Source organism: Saccostrea cucullata, unplaced genomic scaffold, assembly GCF_032062105.1.
Source record: "Saccostrea cucullata isolate Sc308-1 unplaced genomic scaffold, CSIRO_AGI_Scuc_v1 ctg15, whole genome shotgun sequence".
Lineage (NCBI taxonomy): Eukaryota > Metazoa > Mollusca > Bivalvia > Ostreida > Ostreidae > Saccostrea > Saccostrea cuccullata.
The window spans coordinates 454654-481188 of record NW_026938676.1 but is presented as its reverse complement, the minus strand read 5'-3'; the positions used below and the strand labels follow the sequence as shown (position 1 = coordinate 481188).

Genomic DNA, 26535 nt, shown 5'->3' with positions numbered 1-26535 from the left:
AAATTCCGTAAAAATCATTTTCTAAAAAATAGCAAATCCATGATTGGTCATGGGACTACTTTTGGATTTAAACTTTACAATAACAAGCCATTTTCTACTTTTTCCTACCCTTAGTGCTCAGGTGAGCGATGTGGCCCATGGGCCTCTTGTTTTGTTTTAAAACCAAAAACTGCAGGTATTTATGAGATATAGTTTGATATTGGTGACTCTCAATCACGTTCTTTACAGTCCCAATAAAGTTTTCATAATCTTCTTCCTGTCCTCCCATATAGCCTTTTTACAGAAGTCTAACAGTCTAAAATTTCAATTTGCTATTTGTGGATGAATGTCACAAATACCCTAGTTTGCTACATGTTTTATTATGCATAGAAAATTGATGAGTTAAATTTTGGATTCTGCATGCTTTTGCTTCAGATTTTTTGTCGTGCTCCATATCTCTCCATCAGCGATATCAACATATCGAAAATTTTAGTAGATTTTTTTTAAATACAGAAATTTTGCCCAAAATTTATTAGAATTGTTAAAATACATATTACTGTGAAATTTCATAACTATATGACTTCTATGTATGGAACTTTCTCCTTAAGTAAAATATATTTTGCACTTATTCATGTACCTTAAAATGATTTTTATCAAAACAAATGTTGTCAAATGCTTTACTCCAATTTCCATCTACAAAGAGAAAGAAATTTAAGAGGGAGTTATTTAATTGACAGGAAGACCTACTTCATGGTTGGAGATCCACATGAGAAGAAACAGGGCACCAACAACATAGAGGGCCTCACACCAGATCCAAAGTGAGTATTTATCAGTATGGCATATGACTTTAAATTGTAATTATAATGGGCAATTATATGTAGCATATAAATAATATGTGCCGGTACATTTCTCAGTCTTTTTATAATTCTGTTGTATGTGTTAATTCCTACAGCTTTTAAAATTTAACTTATTGAAAACCATGTTGAACTTTGTAAAATATAGTCAGATAGTGAAATCTTGTTTGGCAACCTTTTTACTTTTCCTGAGATTGCATTTAATTTACTGTTTTACTGTACAGTTGTTTCACTGTAATATAATGATTATAACTTTCTCATATAATTGCTACAGACTCTGTACATTGAATAAGGTATATATATTTAAAATTAATTGTAAAGAATTACTGTCGGTCATTTCTGAGTTCATAATACTCCATACAGACAGGACAAGAAGCGTCCGCGTCAGCTCTTAACCAATGACGGCCAGCACGTTCTGAATCTGTGGTTCATCCCTCATCACACAGAGGCCCTGGTCATGTTTAAGAATCTGTCAGACGACAAGATTGTGCGAGCTCTGTCCTTCTCTCTCTCCATCGTGGCCTCCATACACGACATGTTACAGTACCTGTGTGCTCACTCTCGGCTTGGTAGCTCCCACGCTCGACTTGGATCTCAGAGAATGGAGTTTGTCTCGGCAGACTGGGGAGGAACAGAGGGAATAGGTGGGTCATGTATTATTTTGCCTTGCATATTCATATTGTATAGTACATTGAAATGTACTGTAAATATGTTTATATTTCATGATTTTTTCTATGTTTATTCATACATTTCATTATGCTTTTAATATCAATGACACTGAATTTCCCATTATCATGTTTGTTTAATTTTAGAATATTATTCTTGAAAATCAAAGAAATTCATGGTAAATTATTTATGACATATAGTTTGAATAATCAAGGTTTAACTATAGTTCTTTACTTGACACTAAATGGGCTTAATCATGAAAATAATTAGTCATATGTACAGCACGCCAAATTCACAAAAATGATCTAAACATAGTTTCACAGTCGATAAACTAGGTTTATCGCTTTTAAACCATAGTTTACAGACTGTAAACTTTAGTTAACAATGTTAATCTATATTTTACATCTGTAAACCACAGTTAGCGCTATAATCTATGTTTCAGAACCGTAAAGTTTAACTATTCTGAACACTGACAACAACAATCATTTCGATTGCAAAACATAGATTATCTGATAAATACATTTTCTTGATTTATAAACACAGATACTTGTTTCGGGAATAAATTTTAACCCATAGTATTATAATAACACAAGGTATCTAACCCTGGTTTACAACGAGTACCCCCCTCCCTTAGAATTGTGCTCATGCATTTACACTTTTAGAGGAAATGCACGGGTAAACTGTTAACACCTTTGTCTTCTACGATAATTTATCTGCACAACCATATCTGCTGTTTATAAAATTACATCGGAAAAACATGAAAAATAAGACACTATGAAATTTTATTTATTCAATGCAATACTTAAAATCTGGAATTGAATTTTTAAACCCATGCATTCTTTAATTTTTCTCTTTGCCGGAGATTAGTACATACCGTTTTATGGTTTAGTTCGACTTTTCCACTCGGCGAGTAGAGTTTTGATGCTGTTTACGGCGATTAAAAAAAACAAAGACAAGCAAGCCATATATGGTAGGCCTTTCAACTGCCGCTAGGGGTCGGTGTTATGAACGATAACTCACTGCTGAAACTTGTTTAGAGCAGGCTCGGGGTATCTAACTGTTTACACGCAAGGCAGTTTTTAGCATTTCCCAAGTGTTTCTTTGCTCTCAGTAGAATCCAGTGGTTTTAAAATTTAGCACCAATGTCAAACTTATTTACTGTATAGTTGCAGACACCGGTTTACTGCATATAATTAAAATTTTTAATTAAAATAAAAAGTGAAATCTACCCTCCTTCTCAGTTCTAACCTAATTAAATTTTTATGCTCGGTCGTTCCCCTTTGTGCTTAGTAACACAAATAAGATGATCAATTGTTGTATTTACTTGTAAAAATATATATATTTACACAGGAAGCGAAAAAGCGCGAACACAAAAAACATGACATTAAATTTTATTCTTCATTATAATCGTCAAAGAGAGTTAAAACTATTGAATATAGTCTGTTCCCCATTCATTTGACCCTGTTATTTCAGGTAGAGTGAAGGCATTCTCTTTCTCTTGGTCAAAACTTTTTGTGTACAAAACAATGTAAGGAACCCTTTTGTGTATATAACAATACCAATGCTGAAGCAGCCTATATGTCATTCCTATAAACGATAACTCATAAATCGGCACTAAGTTGGTCATTTTTTACACCTGAGTTACCTGTCCTTAAACACAACATCGGAAAAGTCAATTATAAATGATTAAACTTTTTAATGATGTAATTAAAAGTATGCATAAGTTATTATCTTTTTTGATAATTTCATGTACCTATAAATCTATCTAAACAATGTTTTTTACCATATGTGCAACTTGAAAAATAAGTTGAAAGGCCTATATATGGTTGTGTAGATAAACAATTGTAGATGACATACTATTAGGTATAAACAGTTTGCCACTGCCTTTTCTCTGAAAGTGTAAATGAGCATGATTCTAAGGGTGGGGGGCACTCAGTGTAAATCGGAGTTAGATAGTTTGTGTTAATATTATACTATAGGTCAATAATATATTACAGAAACAAGTGCTTGTGTTTGTAAACTATGGTTTACAACTCTTAAATATAGTTAACTATCTGATAAATATAGTTTCATGATTTATGAAACTATGATTAACAAATCTTAACTATAGTTCATGGTTATAAATTATAGTTTACAGATGTGAATCTATGTTTATCAACAAAATCTATTTTTAACGTTTTATTACAGACAGATAAACTTAGATTAGCATTTGTAAACTATAGTTTACAATTGTTAAATATAGTTTTACAGATGAAAACTCTAGTTAATGAATTGTTAAGTATTATAGTTAATGCTTTGTAAACTGGAGTTTTCAGTTGAGAAATCTAGTTTATCAACTGTGAAACTATGTTGAGCTCATTTTAGTGAATTTAGTGTATGTGCCTTACATAAATTCAGGTACATAGTAAACATTAATACATGTATTTTTTAATGAATAAAAACCCTCTAAGACCCCACTCAGAATTTCAGATTCCTTATTTTAGTCTACTTGTGTGCCAAGCTATATTGAAATCGGACCAAAACTGTAGGAGGAGTACATGTAGCTTTTAAAAGGAATTTCAAAGAAATTTCTATTTTTAGTAACCATGGCACCATGGACATTTAAATGGATAATCAAGATACATATATATCAGAGACAGTGTATTTATTTGGCAAGGAAATTATAAGTAGAATAAACTGAACCAAATGTTTTTATAGAATTTAACTTAAAACATGAACATTTAATTGTATTAAGTAAAAACATTATATATATTTAAATGTAAATAAAATTTTCATCATCACTAAATCAGCAAGGCCATTGACAGTCAAAATTATAAATATTTAGGATAAAATTTGGATGCAAATAATTTAATTTTCTTGAAAATTACAACATGACTAGTACGTCATAATAAAATTAAGACTAGGGCCTTGGTTTGTTTTACACAAGGATTCAAATTCAGAAGACACTGCAAAAGTGTTTGACTGAGACATTGTGAGAGTTTGGTAAATTTATGTTCTCCTGGCAGTAGTTTTGTCCTCTGACTCTATGCACCAGATCTGTGTATCAGGAACCTATTGAAATGAAATTAGTCAGTTATGTTGAGTCATACAGTGGATGATATTTTCTCAAATGTAAAATCTATTTTTTCTTCTTATTACCTGTAGATATGATTTAAAAGTTTATCATAGTTGGAATTTTTGGAGAATATACTCAATCTCAAAATTACTGGTTTGTGGGGAAAATAATATCATAATAACGATCCCTCACTGCTCATTGACACTAAAAGCCTGAGTAAAGATATAGATTTAATTAAGTCCTACATTGGCATTAAGTGTAACCTAATGTAAAGTAAGGGATATTTTAAACTAAAACAATTCATTTCAAACTTGAGAAGTTTTTGATTTAAACAATACCTGGTCAGTTTGAGGAAGATTAGAAGGGTAACGAGGAGCCACAGGTTCTCATTCATCAGAGCTACTGCTCCATTATCAGTTACTGGTAACTGTGTGGTTGTTTCTGCAGCAATCCCAACGATTTTTATTTCTGGGGGTAAAGAAGGCATCCTCTAAAAAATATATTTAAAGTGCTATATAAATAGTTTAGATTATTTTTCGACCTCTATAAACCATCAACCTACACCCCAGATATAAATGTTTGAAAACATTTTTCTGTCAATTCAGGGGCGTCGGCAAGTATTTCACATTGGGGAGGTGAACTAGATCAATTAAAAAAGAGGAGTCATAACTAAATTTTTGTGACATAAAATAATTTAAATTTCTTGCAAAAGTCTTGATATTTCACCCCTTTCAGTCAATAGCCTAGAGGTATACTGTAAAAGCGCAAATATTTTTGTGGGATTAAATTTTTTTATTATGTTGTTAACAATTATGAACAAAATTAAATCCCACACAAAATTTTTAATGACTATATATTGAATAGGATTACATTCAAAACAATGAAATTGAATGGATTGCCAGTCAAACTATTTTTGATGACAAATAAACGAAATTTTATTCCAAAAGAAATATGTGCTTTTACAGTAGTAGAATTAAACATGCAACAACAACAAAATGAAATGCTTCACATGTTTCTTTTTTACTAAAATTTCTAAAAAACAACAACAAAAAAGAAAATAAAACAAGATGTGTTTGTGAAACACTGATGCCCCCATATGGTAACATAGCAAAGATTAAACTTTTCTTAAATGCAAATTTAATATTGGTACCAAAAGTAGCGTATTCTCACTGGAAATACAATTGTGAAATATGAAAGTAGACCAAGGTTAAGATTTTTTTCATGAGTACGGAAATCTTCAAGGTCAAAGTCAAAAGGTCAAGGTAACTGGTTATTGGTATCCAATGAAAGGTTGCCCATTGAAAGGTTAAAACATTTTAAAAGTAGGTCAAACTCCAAGGTTAAGGTCAAAAGTCTTGCTATCAAATGAAAGATCTTGTCACAAGAATTAAATATGTTAAGTACAAAAGCACTAGCCCTAACCCTTTAAAAATTATGGTTAAGGTTTGCTTTTTAAAAGTAGGTCAAACTCTAAGGTCAAGGTCAAAGGGTCAAAGTTCTTAGTATCTAATGAAGGGTCTTTTCGCAAGGATTACATAATTATGTTCAGTTTGAAAGCCCTATCCCTTCCCGTTCAAAAGTTATGGCCAAGGTTAATGTTTTTTCAAAAGTACTGAAATCTCCAAGGTCAAAATGTCAAGGGTGTTCAATGAAAGGTTTTTAAACAAAAAATACATATGTGAAGTACATGTATAAATGTCCTGGAATCTACTGTTTTAAAGATAAGGCCAAAGTAAAAGTTTGGGATTTTTGTGGAAAAGTGGGTCAAACTCCAAGGTCAAAAGATCAAAGTTGGTGGTACGCAAGGAAAAGTTTTGTCACAAGAAATACACATGTGAGATATGAAAGTCATGGCTTCAGTAAATCAAAAGTTATGAGCAAGGTTAAAGTTTTTGCTGACAAACAGACAAACAGACAGACACGATAAAAACTATATACCTCCGAAACTTCGTTTACAGGAGAATAAAAAAAAAACAACAACAACAAAACTGGGACATTTTTTAAAAATTAGCAGCTAGTTTTTATTATCCATACTGTATAAACCCTATTAACTGCTCAAGACGCTTAGAAAATTGCAAACGGGGCTGTTATTTTGGTATTCTCTTTATAATATTTAATGTCGTGTAAACAATAGCTTTCACACTTTGCCACTCCATTAAACAGTTGACCACAAATGCCTTTATTCTTGCTGCTCCATTGACCACAGATATTGCAAATACAAATTTTGTGATTGTGCATTTCTCAATTAAAAGTAATTTTTCTAATAATTTCATGTTGGGGGGGGGGGGGGGGCAAAATTTTTTGTGTGGCGACTGTCGCCGCTTTGCCGACACCTCTGCCATTATTTTGTACTTGGGAACAAAAGCCAGTTTGATTATTACATGTGTAAGGGATCCAAAGTCAAATTTTAATTTGTTAAATTAAGTTAATTAAATTTTAGCTTTCTCTTGAGAACAGCAATATCTTGATTTGCAATATTTAATTAATATATGGAAACATTGCTGTGTATAGTTTCAATCCTAGATGGATTTCTGCTATTTTTAAGCCATGCTTTGTTAAGCAATGTGGCCCATGGACCTCTTGTTTTACTATACTAACACGCAAAAGAAATGCAACAAACAGTAATCTACAAATGTTTGAATTTTATATCTGATGATTTTCAAAAAAAGAATACAGTAAGGCTAAAGTCACTTTTCAGAACAGAAGAGATTTGATAAAAATGTTAAATGTTTATCTTTCACCTTTACTAAGTAACATACATGTATGACTGTTAAAACACCCCCCTCCCAGCCATTCAATTACAACGTGCAAGACTGCCCTAAACAACAATTGCAGCTTAATTTCTACAATACAATTGGTTAATCAATATTGGGATCTGATCGAAGGAATTATTCTTTGCAATTTTAATGCCTGTTTTTCAGATGATTAGGTCGAATTTTCTCTAACTTAGTGCATTGTAAAGTAACTCTTTGACTTCTAGTCCAAGGAATATCATTTATGCATATGATACGTAAGACCCTGTTGAGGCGTAATGTAGTGTATTTTTGCATCATCAACTCTCCATCACCTTTACTTTCAGATTTTCCAGCTAGAGCAATGGAAATGCGTACTTAAGTCATTTTAAAGAAGCCTTAGCCTCATTACAGGAAACAAAAGATTTTATTTTTTGAAATATTGCTGCATTAATTAAGATGAACAGTACAAACCCTTTAAATTTTATAATATTGCCAAATGTTTTGTTAAACAGGCAATTTTTGATTTCTGTCAAGCAGACTCAAACTTGACTTCCGGTTATGGTATGAAAATCGTTCAACCGTTAAATTCCCGATATTTACCCAATTTAAGATATCCATAATTTTAAGATACCAAATTCTTTACTTTACATAATTATTTCCCTATAAAGTTGGGTGTTGCATTTCTTTTGCGTTTCAGTATATAATAATTTTAATAGCGATGAAAAAGATAAATCAAGAATGTGTAAATGATAGTATTGTTCTCCTGTCTACCTCCAAGTCAATTTTCAAAAGTTAACATATTTGAATGATTTTTCACATTTATATAGATTAGATATTTATAAATATGAATTTCCATAAAGCATTATTCATTTGGGAAAACAAAGAGAGATAACTATAATTTTGATCAAATTTGCAGTTTTCACAATAGAAAGCAATGGAAACTATGTATTTCTATAACATCTTCACTTCTCTTCTTGCTTGATAACATCTATTACAGTACTGTTTCAAAACAGTCACAGTTTTGATGTGAGGAGAAATGATAATTTTATGGCAATGACATTTATCATCTGCCTTTTTTTCATTCTATTAAATTACAATGATATGCTCCATGAATAATTCCATTGTAGAATTTGATTTGAATTTGAGGTGGAAACTATGATCTAGTGTTTAAATGGACATGGCACAGATTTTAATTTTTGTTCATAATGCTTTATGCACTGGTACCTGCCAGGTTCATGAAATTTAAGCCACGAGAGGAAGATTTCCATTTGTGTAAAAACCAAGTAATATAATATCTTTAATCTAAAATTTGCAGATTTATGAATGCCTCATATCATAATAATTTCTAAACAACTATTATTATATTACTCCTTACCTTTTTGTTAATGAATTAAACGTAAACCTTAGAATTCAACAGCAGGGCGTGGATTTATTTCCGTGTTGTTTCTTTAAAAGGCAGAAGCGATAAATAGATGACAATGTAAAATTTGGAATTATTTTTAGCTCACCTCGACGAAGTCGAGATAAGCTTATGCTATACCCCCGGCGTTGGCGTCGGCGTCCCAGGTTAAAGTTTTAGGAGCAAGTCCATTCCCAAGTAACTATAAGCCCTACCTGAACCAAACTTGCATGGATGATGCATCTAGGGATGTACACTGCCAGACTTGCTTCGGATGCTGGATCTGACCTACATTTTCTAGATGAGTGACCAGGTTAAAATTTTTGGAGCAGGTTAAAGTTTTTGGAGCAGGTCCATTCCCAAGGAATTATAAGCCCTACCCGGACCAAACTTGCATTGATGATGCATCTAGGGATGTACACTACCAGACTTGCTTCGGATGCTGGATCTGACCTACATTTTCCAGATGAGTGACCAGGTTAAAGTTTTAGGAGCAGGTCCATTCCACAGGAACTATAAGCCCTATTTGGACCAAACTTGCATGGATGAAGCATCTAGGGATGGATACTACCAGACTTGCTTCGGATGCCGGATCTGACCTACATTTTCATTACAGTAACTATAAGTCCTACCTAAACCAAACTTGCATGGATGATGTATCTAGGGATGGACACTACCAGACTAGCTTCGGATGCTGGATCTGACCTACTTTTTCATTCCCAAGTAACTATTGATAAGCCTCTACCTGAACCAAACTTGCATGGATGATGTATCTAGGGATGGACACTACCAGACTAGCTTCGGATGCTGGATCTGACCTACATTTTCATTCCCAAGTATCTATAAGCCCTTTTTGGACCAAACTTGCATGGATGATGCATCTAGGGATGGACACTACCAGACTAGCTTCGGATGCTGGATCTGACCTACATTTTCATTCCCAAGTATCTATAAGCCCTAGCTAAACCAAACTTGCATGGATGATGTATCTAGGGATGGACACTACCAGACTAGCTTCGGATGCTGGATCTGACCTACTTTTTCATTCCCAAGTAACTATAAGCCCTAGCTAAACCAAACTTGCATGGATGATGTATCTAGGGATGGACACTACCAGACTTGCTTCGGATGCTGGATCTGACCTATATTTTCCATACAAGAGACCAGGTTAAAGTTTTGGGAAGAGATCAATCCGAATGAACTTGAAGTTCTTGATATCTGCAGTATTAACAGTATACACTTATTTAATGACTACGAGGTAAACAGTCAAAATGTTGTCCCGAGGTAGTGGGGGGGACCTGGGAAACTGTTGCCTGAGGCCAAAGGCCAAGGGCAACAGTTTCCCAGGTCTCCCCCACTACCGAGGGACAACATTTTGACTGTTTCACTGAGTAGTCATTGAATAAGTGTTTTATTACCTAACCTACTATATAATTAATTAAATTGGAATAAAAACACACAAACAATCAATAAAAAAGTTTTCACAACTGTTTATTCACATACTTGTCTATTAATTAGCTGAATACATAATATAAGGATTAAATTAATATTTTTAATTTAAAGTAATACTTACATGTGACTTAATAAATTGATTGTTTGTGTGTTTTATTTAAATTTGATTAATTATAGAGCAGGTAAATAGTGATGTCGTGATCATCAAAACGCTTGAATATCACGATGACGCTTTAAACAGTCAACAGTTCATTCTGTGGCCCGGTCAACAGTTCACTGTTTCATGATCACGCAAAAACAAAAAGTAAACCGTGAAACAGTTCAAAATGCCTAATTATAATTTATATAGTAGGTTAGGTAATAATTATGAATATTTGTTTACACTATACATGTTTTTCATGCTACTCGCTTAGAAATGTGTATATGCCATGAAAGGGGTTAAACGGTTAAACACAACTTGCAAGAATATTGTTGTTGGGATGAATACTAAATATTAGGAAAATATGATGTGAGATTTGCATTACTTAAACTGATAACATTCGTCGAGGTGAGCTTCGTAATCTTTGATTACCTATGTTTAACGTTTAGTTTAATCTTTTTAACTATTTTTGAAATCACAGTTTGAGTTTTTAAAGTAACACGATTACCTGACTTGATGATAGTTTCCTTGTTTAATCACATTCTTTTAGGGTGCATGCATAAAAACATATTGCTCAGATTTCTGAAAATAAATTACTGATTTTAGGTAACCCCACGAAAACCAGAATAACTTAATTTGCAAGCATATAAATGCTGCTACATGATTATGTGTATATTTATTCGGAAACAACTTTTCTGTAACACATTCATCCCTGAGTGAGTAAATAAATTCTGAGGCAGGATATATAGTTTACGTATATTACATTCTCGTATTGTGTTCCATTCAATGATTTAGATTATTCAAAACTTGCATGCAAAGATTCTTATATATAATTTCTATATAATAAAAAACTTTCAAATACTTTTTGAAATACCGGTATTTCGACTGTGCTACAGGCCTTCATCAGTAGTGTTTATTTGACAAAAACAAACTGAAAGTGTTTTATTCTATTTACAAAAAGAGACTTTGGATTTCTATTAAATATATGATTATCTTTGTCTTAATTATCAGTAAAATACAATTAGCTAGGTATCAGTTTTCAGAAACTCCATAAATCTTTTGCAAAATGGAAAATAACCTGTTCATTGTCATACTAAACTTTTTATTTGTCAAGTACAGCCTAGTTTTGTAAGCTCAGTGTATTTAGTGATTAGTACTTGATTCCTCTAGTCTCTGATGCTATTATATTTTAGGTGCGGAGTTGCGTGAGATACAGAAGCAGATAGAGAACCTGCCCCACCCCACAGACCCCCGGACGATCGCGGACTTCCTGGCCATGAGACGAGACGTCATGTTCCTGGAGTTTGACACCGCTGTCAGACACTGCATGATGGATACATTCCTATCAACGGGGAACGTACAGTCATTCAGTGTAAGAAACTTGACATATATCATTGTTTCATTGCAAAAAGTTCTTCAGATATCATTCAGAAACGATTTGCTAACAGAAATACAGCTAGACGGATGGACAGACCGACCCAAATTAATATCCCCCACTTTATGTAGGTGGAGGACAGAAAAAAAATATTTGTCTTAGAGAAGCAGGTCTTCTGAATATACATTTGACAGCAACATATTGTTTTTCCCTTTCACTGAAGTCTGTTATATTGTAGTCCTTGAAAAACAACATCTACCATGCACTGCCAAACCTGAGTAATGTCCAGAGACCCACACTACAGGCCATGTGTCTAACTGTACCAGAACCACTGGAACCACGAGACTTCCAGGCCAGGGAACTGTTCCCATGGAGATCCTTCCTGGGAAGGTAGAATATTGAAGATTTTAAGCAATATTAAAGAAGTGAAAAAAACATAAATCTGTTAAACGGGGAAAGTTGCAGCCAGTTTGAATTTTTTTGGGATTTTCTACCATAATTGATCATAAACCATGATTAAAATAAAATTTATTTAATTAAAAGAAGCAGACATACTGTATTCTAATTAGATTATGAAGTGTTTGTTGTCAGTACAATGTATGTTCAATATGTACAGTTTACTATGACTTTACTAGGAATGGTCCGTACCCCCTGATGTACTACCAATGGCACATGATAGAACACTACATACAGCTGTGTCTCTCCGGACTTAAGGATGTCGACAGGTTTGGGATTTTTTTTTTTTGATAGCTTGTTTAAATGCTAAAAAATATGCAAAACAAAAAACTTTAGACTACCAGTAATTGCTTTTGGCTCTATCAGGTAAATAAATGAACATGTACATGTATATCTAAAAATATATAAGATTAAATTATACCTTGTTGACAACATGAAAATTAAGTCTTGTGCCACACAAATTAATAAATGTGACAATGTTTCTGATGATGTGTGGTATGTAATCTAGCTCCACTTTATTTTTAGACATGTTGCTAACGGTGAGATACTGGGGGTGAGCTTGTTGATGGAGGATGTTCTTCAGACAGGCTATCAGGATATCTCACATCTCAGTGATTCTGACGAGCTCGATACAGCGAGATCTGAGAAGAAAGAAGGCTCAGTGACGACATCCCGAGGGGCGAGCAGGCTGGACATACAGACACCCACGGGCAGCATTTCCTCAAAAGCAGGTAGGGGAGGAAGGGGGCTAGGAATTAGTCCAGATAGTGCTTTAAAGTTGATTTAGAATTAATGAAATTGATAATTTTGAATAAAAAATTGTATGTGTTTATATTCCTGATCAATGTAAAATTTTGTATTGTCTTGCACAAAAATTTCTTGTGAATGTAGTGTGTTGCATGTTTGCTGATAGTAGATGTATAAAGCATTAAATTTAGATCTTTGTTCAGTTCTTAGATTTGCATGAAACAGTACCTGTCATTTATCTGACCTCTACTTGAGATATTATAAATCTTTACTAATTAAGCACCCAATATTTTTGTAATTTGTAAGTAAATTAATTGTTAATCAATTTACAGCCACTAAGTACCTTATTTATATCCAAAAAAATTATCTTATGAAGATTGTAATCATTTTTAGATGCCTTAATTCATATTGAAATCATGAATATTTCCTTTTGAAAATTGATCTATTTGTAAATTGTCATTTGTAATTAATTTTATGCTACCTTGCTTCATAAATTTCTGACAACCATAGGCTGGACAGCTTTAACTGCTGTGGTTGAGTTTAGAAAAAATGCACATATCCACAGAAAAGGAGGTATCAGTAATTAACCGTGTTAATTAAACCAAACTGATTAGAGACTAAGGGCAGTAACTCTAGCTTGGTGAAGGAATTTCAATGACAATATCTCCTGTTTGGAACTCCATATTTTATTTATCATCTTTTCCTTGATATTTTGCATTTTTATTTGATTTTAATTGAAATTCATTTTTGTGTGTGAAATCTGATTCTGAAATGTATCGGTAATATATGACAACGTTTTTCACGTTATGAAATATGCATATGCTCTCTCTCTTATTTATATGTAGTACATGTACTCAGAAACTTATTAATCTTCTCCTCAATAGTCAAAAGATTAAGCCTTTGCTTTAGACATTATATAGCATTTTCATTCCTTTTGTGGTCATATCTAGGTAGAATACTAAATGTTTAGTACTGGCTGTAAGCTATAGTGCAGCATTACATTATATATATCAGTAGTAACTTTGTAGCTATGGGTTAGAGTTCTACAAAAAATAACTAATGCATCCTGAGTTAAGTATGATTTCTTAATTTTCCAGTAATGCAGACTTTTTGTATGTTTTTATGTTAAAGACCTGCATATGTAAAATTTTAACATTGTGTACTTGATGTTGTTAAGTAGTCTGGTTTATCAATCAATATATTTGTCATACACATTTCAGAGAGCCCTAAGAGCTTGTCTCGGACCAAGGAGCCAGTGGAAGCATACAAACTCCTGAAATTCTTCCTCATCCTCTGGAAGTGTCTGGAGCACGCTAAATACTCCTGGGGCAAGAGAAAGCTGTTTGTAGAGGAAATCAATAGACCCTCCCTCTTTAAAGAATACTGGTAAGTATAAGCATGACACAAAATGACCAAAGCTACATGTACATTGTACCAAATGGGATGGACTGTTTAAAAAGATGAGATTTTTGTGTGCAAGCATAAGGTTAGTTAATTCTATTCAGGACCCCACATCAGAATTCAGGCACCCTCTAATTTATACCCATGTCTGTTCATCTGTCAAATATGTTAGGTAACATATGTACGATGGGGGTTAGGTTACTAGTAGATTTAGGGCTCACAATGTCAAAAACCAAGATCAAATGATTGAACTTGTAAAAGAAATTTCAATAGTATTAGCTATGGTTATGTACATTTTCATATCCTTGAATATCTGATTTATTTTTAAAATTTTTTTTCAGCAAAGTTTACAAAACTGAGGTGCTATTACCAGTCTTACAAAGTGTTGCTCGAAGACTGGGTCAAGGTGAATTGTATGAGGGTATTGCCATGGAAACAGACCCACTTGTCATGCCTAAAGGTGCTTCTGAGATTGAAATCAGATCCAAACAGGTAAATAGAAATTTTTTAGGAAAATTTAGTATTTTTTAATACTTTTTGCTCTTCAAGTCTACGTTGAAATCATCTTTTCCTTACTTTTTAGCCCACCTGAGCCGAAGGCTCAAGTGAGCTTTTCTGATCACATTTTGTCCGGCGTCCGTCTGTCCGTCTGTCTGTCCGTCTGTCTGTCTGTCTGTCTGTAAACTTTTCACATTTTCGACTTCTTAAGAACCGCTGGACCAATTTCAACCAAACTTGCCACAAAGCATCCTTGGGTGAAGGGGATTCAAGTTTGTTGAAATGAAGGGCCACGCCCTCATTCAAGGGGAGATAATTGGCAATTAATGAAAATTTGGTGGCATGTTTTAAAAATCTTCTTCTCAAGAACCACTGTGCCAGGAAAGATGAAACTTATGGGGAATCATCCTCAGGTAGTGTAGATTCAAGTTTGTTCCAATCATGACCCCCGGGGGTAGGGCGGGGCCAAAATGGCCGACCAAAGTTTTACATAGAAATATATAGGAAAATTCTTTAAAAATCTTCTTCTCAAGAATGACCGAGCCATAATTCATCATATTTATATGGAAGCATCCTCAGGTAGTGTAGATTCAAGTTTGTTCAAATCATGACCCCCGGGGGTAGGGCGGGGCCAAAATGGCCGACCAAAGTTTTACATAGAAATATATTGGAAAATTCTTTAAAAATCTTCTTCTCAAGAATGACCGAGCCATAATTCATCATATTTATATGGAAGCATCCTCAGGTAGTGTAGATTCAAGTTTGTTCAAATCATGACCCACGGGGGTAGGGTGGGGAAATGGCCGACCAAAGTTTTACATAGAAATATATAGGAAAATTCTTTAAAAATCTTCTTCTCAAGAAAGACCGAGCCATAATTATCATATTCATATGGAAGCATCCTCAGGTAGTGTAGATTCAAGTTTGTTTAAATCATGACCCCCGGGGGTAGGGCGGGGCCAAAATGGCCGACCAAAGTTTTACATAGAAATATATAGGAAAATTCTTTAAAAATCTTCTTCTCAAGAATGACCGAGCCATAATTCATCATATTTATATGGAAGCATCCTCAGGTAGTGTAGATTCAAATTTGTTCAAATCATGACCCCCGGGGGTAGGGCGGGGCCAAAATGGCCGACCAAAGTTTTACATAGAAATATATAGGAAAATTCTTTAAAAATCTTCTTCTCAAGAATGACCGAGCCATAATTCCTCATATTTATATGGAAGCATCCTCAGGTAGTGTAGATTCAAGTTTGTTTAAATCATGACCCCCGGGGGTAGGGCGGGGCCAAAATGGCCGACCAAAGTTTTACATAGAAATATATACTAGGAAAATTCTTTAAAAATCTTCTTCTCAAGAATTACCAGGCCATAATTCATCATATGTATATGGAAGCATCCTCAGGTAGTGAAGATTCTAGTTTGTTCAAATCATTACCCCCGGGGGTAGGACGGGGCCAAAATGGCCCACCAAAGTTTTACATAGAAATATATAGGAAAATTCTTTAAAAATCATCTTCTCAAAGATAGAAAATCCATGATTGTTCATGCGACTACTTTTGGATTTTACCTTTTCAATAATAAACCGATTTATACTTTTACCTAGCCACAGTGCTCAGGTGAGCGATGTGGCCCATGGGCCTCTTGTTTATTTTCTTACATTATTACCTGTTATTATCTTACAGAATATAATTTAATTTCACGTTACAGCTTGTGAAGTTGTTGGAGACGTTTGAGTGCCACATGATCACAGAAATTCGTAAGAAGATAGATAAAGAAGCAACTCTAGCAACCGCCGAGAGAGTGCGAGTGGAGAGCAACCTAGCAACAGATCTGTGGAAGAGACCTGTAAGTTAATACTCGTTAACCAACATAACTTCTTGTAGATTCATGAATGACATTTTTCAAGGCAAAAAAAATTAATCACTAGTTTCTCAGGCACCACCTCATCAGGTCAAGAACTGCAGCATTGATCAATTTTAATGTCATCTAGAAAAGGGAAATAAAATTTTCTTAATTGTAAATGTATTAAGAAGCATGAAAATGTATTGCAGAATCTTTTGTCAGCATTACCTTTGGGCATTAATACTTGTTTTTGTCCCGTGAGCAGGTGATGAAGGAGAGTTTTACCCTGGCCAAACCACTGATTGCAGAAGATTTTGTCACAAAACTCAAAAAGAAGATGAACGAGACAGAGTCCGGAGATTTCACCATCCGCCATGACGACCTGAATGAGTGTGTCAGTGAGCTGGCGAGGAACATCATGACAAGGGAAAGGCATAACTTTGACAGGTACGTCGTTCTTATGGCAGAAGATGGTCAGTTCCTTTGATTTAAATTCTAACCGATGGTACTTGAAAGTTCCATGTCAGAAAATATGTTAGCCTGGCCCATTTTGAAATTTTTAAAAGGCTAAGTATTTAGATTTTTTTTTAATTTTGATTTTTTATTTTTAACATACACTGTTTTTTTGTTTTTTTTTTTCCTCTTTCAGCTACACTATGTATTATGAAAATCTGCTGAGAGTCCATCATACTCTTCTTTATTCCAAAGAGCAGGTACAGCTTCTTTTAATTTACCAACTCAACATTCATTCTGATATGCACTCTAGCTAAAACTCGACTTTAGCTTTAATTTTCTTGAACTGTTTGAGAAGTTTGTGTATTCATCGGTTAATTAGAGTGTAAAACTTTACTGTATGCTGTGACCATTAATGGACTCTAATATGTGTTTCAGGAGGTCAAACATCTTCAGGATGCCTTGAAAGCCGTTCAACACGACACAATGGTGGACGTCCAATGTCTGCTAGGAACACATGTCCATGACCTTCTGCAAGGTCAGTAGTCAATAACTTCTCTTCAGAAAAAACTAAAATTTTTATCCAAAAAATACTACGAGAAATTGTAAATCTAGAAATGTTTAATTTTTTTTTTACAAGATTAATATGCATGCAAGTATATTGATTTATGTTTGCACACAAAAGGTCATACATGTTGGGAATTGTATTTTTATAGAGGTGACTGCCCTGAGAGCTAAAATTCACGAGATGAGAGAGAGCTCTATGAGTATGGAGCAGGACTGTCGGGAACGAGTGAAGGAGGAATACAGAGACCTCATCAAAAACCTGCTGGAGGCCTCCTCAGTGGTCAAAAACAAACTGGACGAATTCAGGTACAATCCAGCATTTATTGTCTTGATGGTTCAAAACTGGACAAAATCAAGTACCACTTAACATTTTAATATTATCATAAATGGTAAAAAACTGCGTCCTTTTGATTTGTGTTTTTTCTTGTTTTAATTTAGATGAACGCAGAAAAAAGAAACTTTAAATGGCCTAACTAAATGTTGACTTCTTTTTAAGAAACGAGTTATTTGATGATGTTTGTGAGAAGATAGAGGAGACCAGGAGAGAGGCTTTGAGAGAAATGGACGAAGCCAAGGAAAGGAAGGACGGTAAGGTTCAATTAGTGGAGCATAATTAGATCTCTGTGTAGCTCTTATACTCAGACTGGAATTGAAATTGTTTTTAAATTTTGGCAAATTTTAATTTTATGTACATGTTTATATATATATATATACATTTAATGAAAAGAAAGTATAATTGGACATTTGGTTATGAGCAAGAGAAAATTAATCATTTTCAAAACTGTTCAAAGGAAACTACATACACAATTATGTTTCAAGAAATAATATCTTTACTGTTATTTCAAATTCTTTATTTTAATGTTTATAATGAAAACATGAAGTAACTTCCTGGATATATATTAAGATTTGAGAATTTGTAATTGAGATTTTTATTTGTATTTTCCAGATGATGATTTGCTACAGAGGTATTTAGCTAAATCTGAGAAACTGAGAGAACACGAGAGTACTAACTACAACCTGAGTCTAGTGGTCAACAAAATGAAAGTGGTTCAGAAATGGAGGCAACAGAGTCTTCTAACCAAAGTCCAACAATCTGTAAGAAAAACACAGAGTAACAAATCACTGTATCATTGTGCTGATCTGTTTGTCTGTCTGTCTTTATATGGTTTTAACTTGACCACACCTTAAACTTTTGTAAAGGTCATACATGTGTGCTTGATTTATGTTAAGTAAAGGTCATTTTAAGAGGTAGAATGTAATACTTTTATTTAATTTCAAACTTGCTGGCTTCTGTCAGGAGCAGTGTTTTACATGATATATCTTGTTAAATTAGACACTAAATCAAGTATAAACATGCACAAAGTATACCCAATTGTAAAACAAGTAACATTGATATTGGATAATTTCCATTTCATTAGACAGTATTGTAACCATTGTCTGTCTGTCTGTCTGTCTGTAGGTGGCTAACCTGAGGAAGCAGGCTGAGATCAGTCAGAAAGAGAAGACACAGGCGGACATGTTATATGAGCAAGAGAGGATCTCACTTTACCAGCAGCTGGACCAGATCAAGGACGCGCTGAAGGTCGCCGAGAAAGAGTGTCACGACATCAGACAGAAACTAGAGAAAGAGGTCAGTCAGGCCTAAAGTAGGTCAGGTATTTGAATACGTTGACAATTGTTGCATTGATGATAAGTTGAAATGATGTGACAGAAGCATATTTTTTGTAGCAATTAATACTGAACAAGAATCTTGAGTTGATACAAAAAAAAACCTACAGAAGCTTGATGTGTCGCTAAGCATTTATTGTTTTCTGCAACCAGTGGAAATTTTTATTCTGTTTGGATTACATGTGTAAGTGGGTCTTTTAGTTAATAAAATTGAATTTTACAGCTAAAAGAGAAACAAGAGAAGACACATGAAGCCCAACAAAGAGCTCGCAGTCAAAAACAACTAGAGATGGCTAAACAGGCTAATATAGAAAAACTTGTAAGTCATCAATACATAGGGCTCATAGTCAGAAAGAACTAGAGATGGCTAAACAAGCAAATATAGAGAAACTGGTAAGTAGTCAATACATAAAACTCATAGTCAGAAACAACTAGAGATGGCCAAACAAGCTAATATAGAGAAACTAGTAAGTAGTCAATACATATTAGGGTTCATACTGTGAAATCACTAATTTTCGTTGGGTTTAATTTTCGATGTTTTCAAGGCAAGGAGAGACCACGAATTTATGACCACCAGGAAATTTAAAATTTAATATACATTACTACTAAACATTCTCCATCCATGAAATCAAGTCCCCACAAACCAAGATTTTTTCCTCAAACCTTGAAAATGTTACCCCATGAAAATATGATTTTACAGTAGTCAGAAATAACTAGAGATGGCCAAACAAGCTAATATAGAGAAACTGGTAAGTATTCAATACATAGAACTCATAGTCAGAAACAACTAGAGATGGCCAAACAAGCTTTTATTTTTTATTATATAGGATTTATTCAATACCAAGAAAAAAATATATTTCTACATTTAATGTTTTTGTCTTTGTTAACAGGAGGTGGAGTTGAAGGACAGAGACACTAGACTCCGGATTCTGTCAGACGAGCAGGACAAGGTGATTCGCATGCAGCATATGCAACAGGACAAAATCCGCAAGGACATCGACACTGTCAGAAAACAACTCAGTCACGAACGGTCACTCAAACTGGACGCATTTACCAGAGTGGACGATCTGCAAACTCAGGTGCTCATGTCACTCTTTATGTAGATTTTAAAACAATTCCTCAGTAAAATAAATGAGTTTACTTTAAAAAGCATAAGAGTACATGTTTATACATATAACAACATTACAAAATTGATGATGCATTAAATGTTAGAAATTTGCACATTCACATGGTTAATTGCATTATAGATTAATGCAAACTGAAGAAGTCATCATTTGATTGTACCTGTGAATTTCATCTGATTCTAGAGAAGCTGTAGCTTAACTGTTTTTATTGACAAAGACATTAATCTTTCATATTTTTAACCTGTTTAGGTTTGTTTTAGATAAACTTTGTTATATTATATTATAGGTGTATGATTTGGAGAGTTGTTACATTAGCCGAACCCAGTCCTCAATGGCAATGTCACCCGCACCATGTAAGTTTGGTCATTGATCGTCAAATACACATTCCTAAGACCAGACCTGTGCTGGCTCATCAAGGGATTGCACCGCTTTTGTCTACTTAATTAATGGGGAATAAAGGATGTGAAATGCTTATACCATATAATAGATTTTCTTTGTATGAATTTCTCAGAGAGTCAAATTTCTACTAAAAAATTTACATGATTCTGTATGATTTGTATAATTCACTTTTTTCAACTTGGGTTTAATGAAAGCATTGTTAAGGTCATACGCAACGTAGTTTGAACATTATTGGTTCTTCCCTGGAGTTGAAGAGTTCCACTAAAAGAAGGACCTGTGTGCAATACTTTTAAAGCTTATATATGGATTTGTACACCTCTTCTAAAACAAATTTTTATGGGGAAAACATCTGGAATTTATGTTTTGTAATTTTTGTAAATTTTTCTTTTGAATAATGCAAAAGTTTTCATAATTAGATATCTTCCAAAAACCCCTGGTAATGCATGCTGATTTTTTGTCTATGAACATCTGATGGCACTATCATCTTAAATTAAGAATATCTTGAAAAGGTATCAGTAGGTAAGGTACGTTGCATATGTCCTTAAGATGTTTAGCTGAATTTTAATCCCCATGCAAATAGAGTACCATGATTTGATAAACCCTTCAAATATTTGGAAGTTAGCGATGATTGTTACATTTAATTACAGCTAAGACTCGATCACGCATTCAGTCCGCTCAGAGAACGAGAAGTCACAACACCCCTACATCTAACTGGCCACCCCCTGTTATGTGGCCTGCCAACCGCAGCCTGACCCCAGGGGCTCCGGGGGGACCACCAGTCAGTGAGGAACTTTATCTGGAGGAGAGGAAAATACAGCGACCTAAAACTGTAAGTCCAGGGAATAAATCTGTAAAACTCACTTTATATGATGAATTTATAAATCTGTAGACCCATGTATCAAATTAGATAAATCAGTGGGGATTTTTTTAGTAACAACTTTTTGGATCAATGTAGTAACTATGATAATTATTACATTAAATTTAAATGAAAATAATGTATGTGTAGAACATACATGTACTTTGTAAAATGACAAGATGTTGTCTTTGTAGCAATAGCAGATATTTATCCAGTAGCTAAACTACTATACAATTTAAATGGATCTTTCTCTTTTTTTTGATATTTTGTTGTGAACTTTTTAGAGTATTTTGCAGTTGATACATACTAAATTTTCCTTATATGATAACCTGTTTAGGTCCATGGGAAACTTAGACATTCAATTTCAGAACAGGTATATAATTGTCAGGTGTACTGAATGGATTGTATAGATCTTAACAGGGTGTCTGTATATTAAAAATGTACATGAGTTTGCATGTTATTGTCATGTAATGCTATAATATACATGTAGCTTATAACATTGTCAGCATGGCATAACATAAGAGATCTGATTAGCTTAAAATTAGCATGCATGTAAGTTAATGATTAAACCAAATATTTGGCATGCGTAACAGTTTTCAAAGACATGTAAACAATATTTTATATATTACAGTATCTTACTTATTTTATTTGATTTTTCCCCTACATCATAGGTAAAGCATGACATTACCTTAAAAGAACCAAAAATTTTCCTGTTGATGACATTGTTTTCTTTTGAAGTGCATACTGTATGTGTTCATGTACGTAAATTGACCTATACATGTATTCAACATTTTTGCAATCATTGGATACTGAAGGGCCACCATAATCATGAGTATTTAAGCACTACATACAATGTATGTACATTCTGTGTATTATTATTAACAATATTTATGAATTACATGTTGACTGCACTAAAGCTGCTGAAATGAATTAATAATAAAGTCCTTTTTTTTTAAGTTCACATACAGTAATAGGGACTACCTTGTTAGATTTCCACATTGTTGTCTTTTGTCTTCTGTCATTTAGAAATTGTATATTTGACTTTGCCGGCTTGGCTTAAAAGATCTTGAAACAACACAGTGAAAGCCATTCAATAAAAAATATAATTTCATATTCACCATAGTTCCATAGGTAGAGATTAAAGTAATAAATTATCCACTCGTCTTGTTTCTCAGGCTCATGTTTTAATGGCTAAAAAATACCGCTGAGTGAGTATGATTAACTCTTCTAATGTTGATTTCTGTTCCTGATGTTCAGATTTAATTTGTTCTTAATGATATATGAAATATATTACCCTTTTGAAATTGATTTATAGCAATACTTTAAATCATAAGTAGCGATTAGTGGTTTACATATGATAAAAATTTCAAAAGGAAATGAAAAATATCTCTAGTCACTGAATAGAGTTTAGAGCTATTTTAATATCCTATGTAATCTTAGGATTATATGGTGCTGTAAAACAATAATCTGAAACTTTTATTATGGTTGTGGATTTCATTTACACATATTTATATCCACTGAAAATTTTTTCCTTTATTTCTTATGAAGACCATTGCCATTAATCAGTGCATAAATGACATTAAGCAAGCGATGTGCATAGATGACTGCTCCATCAGTTATGCATACAATGACATATTCATCTATAATACATGTACAATATTTAAAAATATTTAATTTTACTATCAATTGAATGTTTTTTTCTTACAGATGTAAATAAAACAAAAAATGCCTTTCTTTGTTAGTACAGGAATTGACGTGGCAGCTAATGCAGAAAAAATAAAATAACCTGCTTATTTGGGTTACTGTAGAAACATAAATTTTCATGGGGAAAAAATTTCGTTGTTTTGTTATCCACAATATTTTTGTGGGGATTTAATTTCGTTGTTTTGAAAGTAACCCTATTCAATATATAATCATATAAAATTTCGTGTGGGATTTAATTTCGTTGATAATTGTTAACAACGAAATAAGCGAAATTTAATCCCCCATGAATATTTCTGCTTTTACTGTATGTTTTTTTTTCTGCAACAGCTGACATTAATATCCATACTAACAACCAAAGAAGGAATTTTATTATTTAAATAAACATCATTCTTGAAGGACATTTGTGCAAATTAGTCTATGTTCTTCAAGTTCTTAAAGGCTATTCAATGAAAAAAATTTCAGTCAGGTCTAATTTTGCTCTGGATAATTACTGTATATTTCTTTTTTCCACAAAAATTATATAATTATGTTATATGCAAGTGCACAAATTCTGTGTTCTCTTTCAAAAGACCACAATAAATGAACTTGCAGATTTTAATAGAGGAGAGAGAGGGAGATAACAAAAGTAATCTATCATTCAGAAGTGAAAATATTTATTTCTCCAAAATGATTGTGTAAATTTGATTTGAATAATTTGCATCAATGTCCCTATAGAGCCAAAGTAATGTTCTTCTAATTGCATGTACAGTTTTTAATTTGTTATGATTTTAAAATATAAACATATACTCATTAATGTTCTTTTATATTTCATGATTTGACTTATTTTTTCCATCTTAAAACCATGCAGTTTGTTTTGTCACTGAATACAAGACAGAACATAAATTCATTTGATACAGGCACTTGTTTTAATGCAAAAATGTTATTGAGCTGTTAATAATGTTTTTAAGGGATTTCTTTTTTCTGAACATGAATGATATACTGTATTAAGGACGTTCGATCCTGAGATTTTGAGTAGATTTGGGTCATGTCCTTTATTTTTAAAATTCTGCATCATTTTTAAGTTCTAACATTAAATCTGAATTCTACAATGCAAATTGAACTATATTCAATGAAAAAAAATGCGATTAAATTTCATTCAAGTAGAATTAATCTAGGGACTATATTTTGTGGCGGAAGGTTTTTAAGACAAAAATGACCAGTTTTTCCCCTTTTGAACTATAACAGTACTTTTAATTTTGGATTCATATTTCTCCATGCTGGTTGCACACAAAGCTGTTTTTTGCAGTAAAACATGTTATGCAGGTTATGAAATATCTATTAAATTATTTCTTATGAATTTTTTCAACAAAGTGTGACAAATATAGTAAATATATTCTGAAAATCCGAGGAAAAATTGAGTCAATTTTAAAATTGACACTTTTTTAGTAATATTTGAAAATTAACATCATATACTCCCACTTTTGATGTTCTTTTCTAAATATTCAAGATAACTTTGACCTATTTGCTTAAAATCAGAAAAAGTTTAAGACTTTAAAATAATTTTCTTGCTTTTTAAATTTTCAATGCCAGAAAAATCACATTTATTAGTGCAGAAAGGTCAAATAATTGATTATGCGAAGCAATTTGAAAATTTTTCTTAATCACAATTTTAAAGTGTCTTTTTTTTTAAAGAGACTTAGAGTTCATTTTGTTTCATGCATTAACTGGATAAAAATATTGAAGGGAAAATGTCGAAGATGTAATTTTCAATTAGACACAAATTTCAGTGCAAAAAGGTCCTATTAAATGTACTGTAGATCTAGCGCCAAAAGAAGCATATTGATCCTTGTTTTTTGATTTAAATTTTAATTAAGCTATTTATGTAGAAACTAAAAATATACTTGGCAAAAAAAAGTTTAAGACTATAAATATCAGGATCGAACGTCATTAAGGCTTCTGGTTCTAACAAAGATAATATTTAAAGCCATATCTTGAATTGTCCTTCAGCTAACTTCTAATAGACTAGCAGCATTTCATTTAAACTTTTTTTAAAAAGATAGATGTCTTAATTTACAGGATGGCTCTTAGGTTGCATTGTTGATAACATTTAGTTGTTACAGCTTCAGTTAACATTTCATAGGATAAATACCAATGTAACAATGTTTAATCATTACTGTTTTATACTTCTTGATTAAGACATCTTGCAAACTTTTTGAGATGATAAACAAAAATTTATAGCAACAAGCTTTAGGAAAGAATGTTTTCTCCTGTTAATCTTATTTTCAAAAATATTTAAAAGCATAGATGATAATATTAGACATGAAGGGCTAAAAAAAATTATAATAAGATTTTCTTAACTTCTCTAAGAGTGAAGAACAGATATGATCTTGTCTAATTCTAAAATGTGAAGTAATATTAATTTCTTTTTTAAATTTTTGTTAGGTTGGTGGTAGACTGCGGAGTAGAATTGCAGAGCAGTTGCTGAATGAACTAGAACTTGACTCTCATAGAACTGTAGTACAGTTAGAGGAACTCCAGTTAGAGAACAGACCAGGTTCTGGACGCAGAGATACAGCATACTGAAAACGAGACTGTTATCTGAAAGAGAGGCTGTTGTTCATTGTCATATAAAATTAAATTTTGCTATGATTAGGTGCAGTTTAGTCTTGTATTTTTTTTTAATAATAAGTAGGATAAAGTTTGTATGATTGTGTTGTTTTTTATCATAAGAAAAGTGTAGTAGTTTTTATATTTTCTTTAAGATTCAACATTTAACTTTGGGTAAATGATTGTAAAATACCATAAACAAAAAAATTGTTCTTGTTTCAAACTGTATGAGAACAAAGCAAATTGTTATGATTAAGGGATTATATTGTGTTCCCTTTCGCATTTGTATGAAACAAATCTTAAATACATGTCCAATATCTGTGATAAAAATCCGTTTTTAACTAAAAATATACAAATAGGTTTTTTTTTTATTAAACTTTTGATTTTTTACAATGTTTTATGTTTATGCATATTGTAATTCTTGTATGTGATAAACTTTTCTCTACCATGGAATTGATTATGCCAAATAATATTTATATAATTTTATTTATTGCAAGAAATGTATTGTTTTTGCTATATTTATTATTCCATGTTAGAGAGAACTGCTGTTCGATTAAGTTTTTTTGTCCTGTTA

The 26535-nt window shown here is 32.8% G+C and overlaps 1 protein-coding gene across 1 annotated transcript in view; it reads left to right on the top strand.

Moving 5' to 3' along the window:
- Window positions 1–26031, top strand: part of LOC134250887 (uncharacterized) — a 44539-nt gene extending 18508 nt beyond the window's left edge. The window contains exons 32-53 of the mRNA XM_062733246.1: window positions 717–797; window positions 1197–1477; window positions 11473–11651; window positions 11893–12044; window positions 12290–12379; window positions 12636–12841; window positions 14078–14243; window positions 14600–14750; window positions 16470–16607; window positions 16870–17051; window positions 17254–17317; window positions 17496–17595; window positions 17774–17930; window positions 18121–18212; window positions 18571–18719; window positions 19084–19254; window positions 19516–19611; window positions 20183–20371; window positions 20703–20769; window positions 21463–21644; window positions 22009–22044; window positions 25797–26031. Coding sequence (XP_062589230.1) covers window positions 717–797; window positions 1197–1477; window positions 11473–11651; window positions 11893–12044; window positions 12290–12379; window positions 12636–12841; window positions 14078–14243; window positions 14600–14750; window positions 16470–16607; window positions 16870–17051; window positions 17254–17317; window positions 17496–17595; window positions 17774–17930; window positions 18121–18212; window positions 18571–18719; window positions 19084–19254; window positions 19516–19611; window positions 20183–20371; window positions 20703–20769; window positions 21463–21644; window positions 22009–22044; window positions 25797–25937 — 3070 coding nt within the window. The 3' untranslated portion in view covers window positions 25938–26031. The remainder of the gene's footprint in view (window positions 1–716; window positions 798–1196; window positions 1478–11472; window positions 11652–11892; window positions 12045–12289; window positions 12380–12635; window positions 12842–14077; window positions 14244–14599; window positions 14751–16469; window positions 16608–16869; window positions 17052–17253; window positions 17318–17495; window positions 17596–17773; window positions 17931–18120; window positions 18213–18570; window positions 18720–19083; window positions 19255–19515; window positions 19612–20182; window positions 20372–20702; window positions 20770–21462; window positions 21645–22008; window positions 22045–25796) is intronic.
- The last annotated feature ends 504 nt before the right edge of the window (window positions 26032–26535 follow it).